General features: G+C 53.0%; 1 protein-coding gene across 1 annotated transcript in view; it reads left to right on the forward strand.

Annotated features, from left to right (window-relative positions):
* The first annotated feature begins 336 nt into the window (after positions 1–336).
* The window catches only part of BATF (basic leucine zipper transcription factor, ATF-like), a 5,026-nt gene continuing 580 nt past the window's right edge, over positions 337–4,782 (forward strand). Inside the window, exons 1-2 of the mRNA XM_009705285.1 lie at positions 337–402; positions 2,218–2,322. Coding sequence (XP_009703587.1) covers positions 337–402; positions 2,218–2,322 — 171 coding nt within the window. The remainder of the gene's footprint in view (positions 403–2,217; positions 2,323–4,782) is intronic.

Genomic DNA, 4,782 nt, shown 5'->3' on the forward strand with positions numbered 1-4,782 from the left:
TTTTTTTTTTTTTCTTTTTTCTTCTGTAACTTTTCTTCTTCGCCTTAAAGTTTCCGGCCATGTGACTTTCAGCTTACATCCCCGAGGTTCTGAGAAACCACAGGAGGCCGAGACCTAAAGGGAAGGTGCAGAGGCTCTGAGAGGAGGAGCAGAGAAAGTGGCAGAGCGTGGGGCAGGAGGACAGCGTGCTTCCAGGACGGGCAAGAGCCAGGAAGCCAAGGACCATCTCAGGGGGGACCGGAGGGTAGGGGAGACGGAAGGGAAGGAAGACAGAAGGCAGGCACACCAAGAGCACAAAGGAAGCTGAAGAGGCCCTGGGAGCCAGAGACGGGAGCCATGCCCCACAGCTCTGACAGCAGCGACTCCAGCAGCTTCAGCCAGTCTCCTCCTCCCAGCAAGCAGGTAAAGCGGGGACCCTTCCCCAGGTGTCCCCGGCTGGAGAGTCCTTCAGGGTGAGCCATGGGTGGGCAGGAGGAAGGATGGCACCCACCGCTGGTGTTTTCACAGTGCAGTATGGTGGGGCTTTCTAGGAACGGCTGTGGGGAGAGGGATGCGGGGCTGAGCCCAGAGCTCCGGCAGGAGCCCCGAACAGCGAGCTGGGTATGGGTGGAGTGAGGAGGCCTGGTTACCTGGGGCTATGCCAGGGGTAACTGGGGGGCTGGGACCCCTGGGGACGGTGGGCCCTGCGATACGCACCCAGCAGGCAGCAGGCAGGAAGCTTCGGCGTGAGAGTCGGTGCTCTGGCAAGGAACCTGAGCACGCACCTCCGTGCCATGGACTGGGATGGCTCAGAGGCAGCCTGCCTGCTTCCCGCTGCCGCGGACAGCTCTCAGGACCCAGAAAAACCCTGCCACTTCGGGTCTGCTTTCTTTTCTGTTCAGCCTCAGAGGTTTTTGGTCTCAGTAACGCTTGACAGGGATTTTGTTTTGTTGCACAGAGTACCTTAATGGTAGGTCTTTTGCTGGCAGATTCTGACACAAGTCCGAGGTATTTCCACTGCCTTTTCTGGCTAAGCTTTATTATATCTGTCATTTGACATTTCTCTAGGGCTGACAACAATGGCAAGTACCTGAGACTTTGCTCAGAAATCTTGGGGATGATAAGGGCAGATGATTTTGGGCTTGCAACCATGGATGGGGAGGCATCCTGGTAGAGAAGGGGATAAAGCGCAGGGGTTGCCAAAGAATAAGGACTGCGAGCTGCCGCATCTGAGACATTTGTAGGGTATTGAAGGCAAGGATAAAACGGTTAAGTTCAAAGAAAAGAAAAGATCTTGGGCAGGGTGGAGGGGGGAGAGGATGTGGACAGACTGATGGGCTGGGAAGATAACTTTTGTGACTGAGTTTTGTAGTCCTGTGGAGACGCAATGGTGTGAATGTTAGAGAGTCCACAAAAGCGGCAGTGCAGTATGAAAATAGAAGATGAAAGAGTCTATGTGATGGTTTCAACTGTCAGAAGGCAGGAGCAGGACCAGATCTCAGCAGAGAACGGCTGCTGCATGAAGCTCATGACCTGGAGCCTGGAGACCTGTGCTTTCCCGTGCCCAAAGGGCTTGGGAGTGTTGCAGTCAGCACTGCAGGCATTGCTACCAAGGGACTCCAGAAAAGAGCAAGCACAGAGATCTGAGAGCTGCAGCAATGAGATCTGGGGAAAAACCAAAAGTTCTGAGTCCGTCTAGTTAAACAAAGCAGGGGCCATATTGCACTGTAAGGGGCTGCAACAAATAAAGCCTGAGGGAGAAAGGTGATGGAGAGTGGGTGGGAACTACAGGCATGACAGGAGGAAAACACAGGCTGAATCTCTGGAAAGACGGTTTAGCCAGGGAGCTGGAATATCTGTAGTGTCGTATCCCTGCAGAGAGATGCGGAAGGGTAAGGTTTTCTGTACAAGGAATTGTACATTGTCTCTGTTCCGGAGAGAGGTCCTTGCTCTGGTTCCTCAAGCCATATCCCAGGCCTGTGTCTTGGTAAAGGGGGAGTGTTCATTTCCCAGCTGTGCCGGGACGTCCAAGGGTATCACGCTTGCCCCTCCTGGCAACGGGGATGCCGAAAGCATCATACATCCCTGGGGTATGCCTTTATCCTGGTGCTGAGAGTGTGTATCCCATGTCCTGTGCTTCAATGGCGTTATCTGCTGTGTCCCCTTCCCACCTACTGCCCTGCAGGAGCAGGGCAAGGGAGGGGATGCCCCAGTCATTTCCATGCCTTGTTTCCCTAGGACTCTTCTGATGACATGAGGAAAGTCCAAAGGAGGGAGAAGAACCGCATCGCTGCCCAGAAGAGCCGCCTGAGGCAGACCCAGAAAGCAGACACGCTGCACTTGGTGAGCACTCCCACCCTTCCCCGTTTACCGGCACTGGGGCACACAGAGGGGACAGCGTGCTTTTCCCCTGGGGACTCGGAGCGGAGATGCTCAGTTGAGGCAGGACAGGAAAAGTGAGGCCAGGGCAGGATGTAGGAGTCAGCACTCGCAGCAAGAGCACGCAGCCCAGGACGAATGCCACTGAAGCATTTAGTTTTGCAGCTAGTTTTGAATCCGTCTTTATCTCTCAATCTGACATTACTGATTTCCTTTCCTAACCTCTTCTGACTGGCTCAGTCACAAGCTCTTTGAAAGCAGAGGCTCACCCGGGCGGGCTCTCCCCAGGTTTGTGCTTCATGCCATCACTTCTGCAGCGGTGCAATAGTGTACAAGGATGCTTTTCTGAGACGGTAGCGCTTTGTATTCATTGGTATGGATGATGGTGCAATGTGGAGCCAAATGAGCTGTCTCCTCTGGTCTGTTCCCTGAGATGCTATGCTGCATAGATAAGTAAATATTAATAATTTTCTAATGTCTTTAAATGTCTCCATGGTAGCACTTGCATCCCTTGCTATATCTGAACACTGTACAGTACCTGAAGGCTTTTCCTGTTGTTTAGCATGGATTTTCCATCATTTGGTTTCACCCTGCTGTCCCACTCTTCTCCTGTGGCACTGTGGTCACCCCTGGGGCTCTTCCCAGTGTGAAGAATTAGGCATCTGCTTTTCAGGAGGAGCAGTCGCTTCTGACTGTGTATGTTTGGGCAAGAGCATGTGGTCGGTGTCAGAGAACAGGGGCTGGTCTCCTTTGCATTTTGCACATTGGTAAGTGCAGTCCCGTGTGTTTTGGGCTACTGGTGGGCAGGATGCAGAACATGCAGCCTGCAGTGGGCAGAGACCATCTTTATCCCTGCGCTGGGCTTGGCTACTCTTTGAGAAGTAGCAGTAGGGCTCATGTTCAAACAAACATCCTTTGACTTAGTGATCTTCATATTCCCCCCAGATCCCCAGTTTTGGGAAGAATTCTTGAGAAGCCGATCCTGAACCTTCCTCCTTACATAGTGGCCTCAGTCCATGGTTGGAGCTGGGTTTAAGAGAGATTTCACTCTTTTCTCCATAGCTGATGATCCTTCTAGAGCTGACATGGGTCTAGGCTGATTGCATTACATCTGTCAGCAGCGACGGCGCTGGGTGACTGTACCTGAGAGGGGTGAAGAGACAGCCTTTCCTTGGGGTCACTGCTTTCTCCAGGGTAATCCTAGAGGTGGATATGGGCTCTGATCCTCCCCCAGGAAAATCCTGGCTAGCTGTGTGCCAAGAATTAGGCTGCTCTTCTTAGAGCAGATGCCAAACCACTTGCTTATGATTTTACTACTGCTCAGCTAGCATTTATAGCGCACACTCCTTGCCTTCCCATGGGGCTGGGAGCAGGGGGGCTAAGCCCAGTTTAGTTCAGACAGAGGGGATGCTGTCAGGCAGCTGGAGAAATGCAGGGAGGCAAGTAGAGGATGGATGGTGAATTTTTGCAAATGTTTTTCCAATTCCTGGTGGACAGTGACCCCCTGCTGCTCCTGGGTTCATTCCCTGAGTGCTCTTTGCATTTGTGCAGCTCTGCATCAGGCACTTTGCTTCTCTGATGTGGTTGTGCCTCGAAGAGCATGGCTCAGCTTGAACTATGGTGGTATGAAAGGAGCCAGCAGCTCCATCTGCCCCAGGGCTTTGTAGCTTGTGTTTTGAAGGGAATGAGTCACGAGGAGGCTGGAACTCCCAGTCCCTGGGTGATTCCCATCAGCTCCTGAGTTCGACGTCAGTCATGATTTCCAAAGCATTTAATCACATCTGAAAGATGCTTGTTTGTTGTGCGAGGTCCTCCTGTGACAGCCACTGTAACTGCTGGGTGCGTTTCAACCTGTGTGCAGAGAGCGGGCACCACCAGAAGTCAGTGTGGCAGCGGAGGGGTGACAGGTTTGCTTTGCCAAGGTGGTGGTGCAGCCTTCCAGGGCCTCAGAGCGCTGCGTCCCGCTTTAGCTGTCTCGGCTGAGTTTGCAGAGCCTGCCACTGCATTCTCCCTCCCTTCTCTAGTCCTGCCCAGGCTGCTGGCTCCATGGTCGGTCAGTGCCTGGGATGCTCCAGCCTGGAGCTGGCTGCATTTCAGCAGCAGTAGAGGTAGAAAAGGCTGCGATACTCTCAGCATCATTGAGACAAGGCTGAGCATCGTTATTAATCCCTTTGTTGTTATTCTCATTAATAACAGTATTAATTCAGTTCTTCTGAGGCCTCAGTTTCTCTTTTCTTCTGACTCAAGCATCTTCCCCTCCTCCCCACCGTGCCGCTGGTTTCCCCGGCTGCTAGCAGGAAGCAGTGAGTCTTTTCTTTCCAGGGCAATGACAGGTTTCCTGTGGCAGGTGGTTTTCTGGTTAAAGACGGCGGTTATTCAGCCCACCCTCCCCCCCCCGGGTTGAGCAGCCCGGGAAGCGGACGG

This window comes from Cariama cristata, unplaced genomic scaffold (genome assembly GCF_000690535.1).
Source record: "Cariama cristata isolate BGI_N322 unplaced genomic scaffold, ASM69053v1 scaffold22938, whole genome shotgun sequence".
NCBI lineage: Eukaryota > Metazoa > Chordata > Aves > Cariamiformes > Cariamidae > Cariama > Cariama cristata.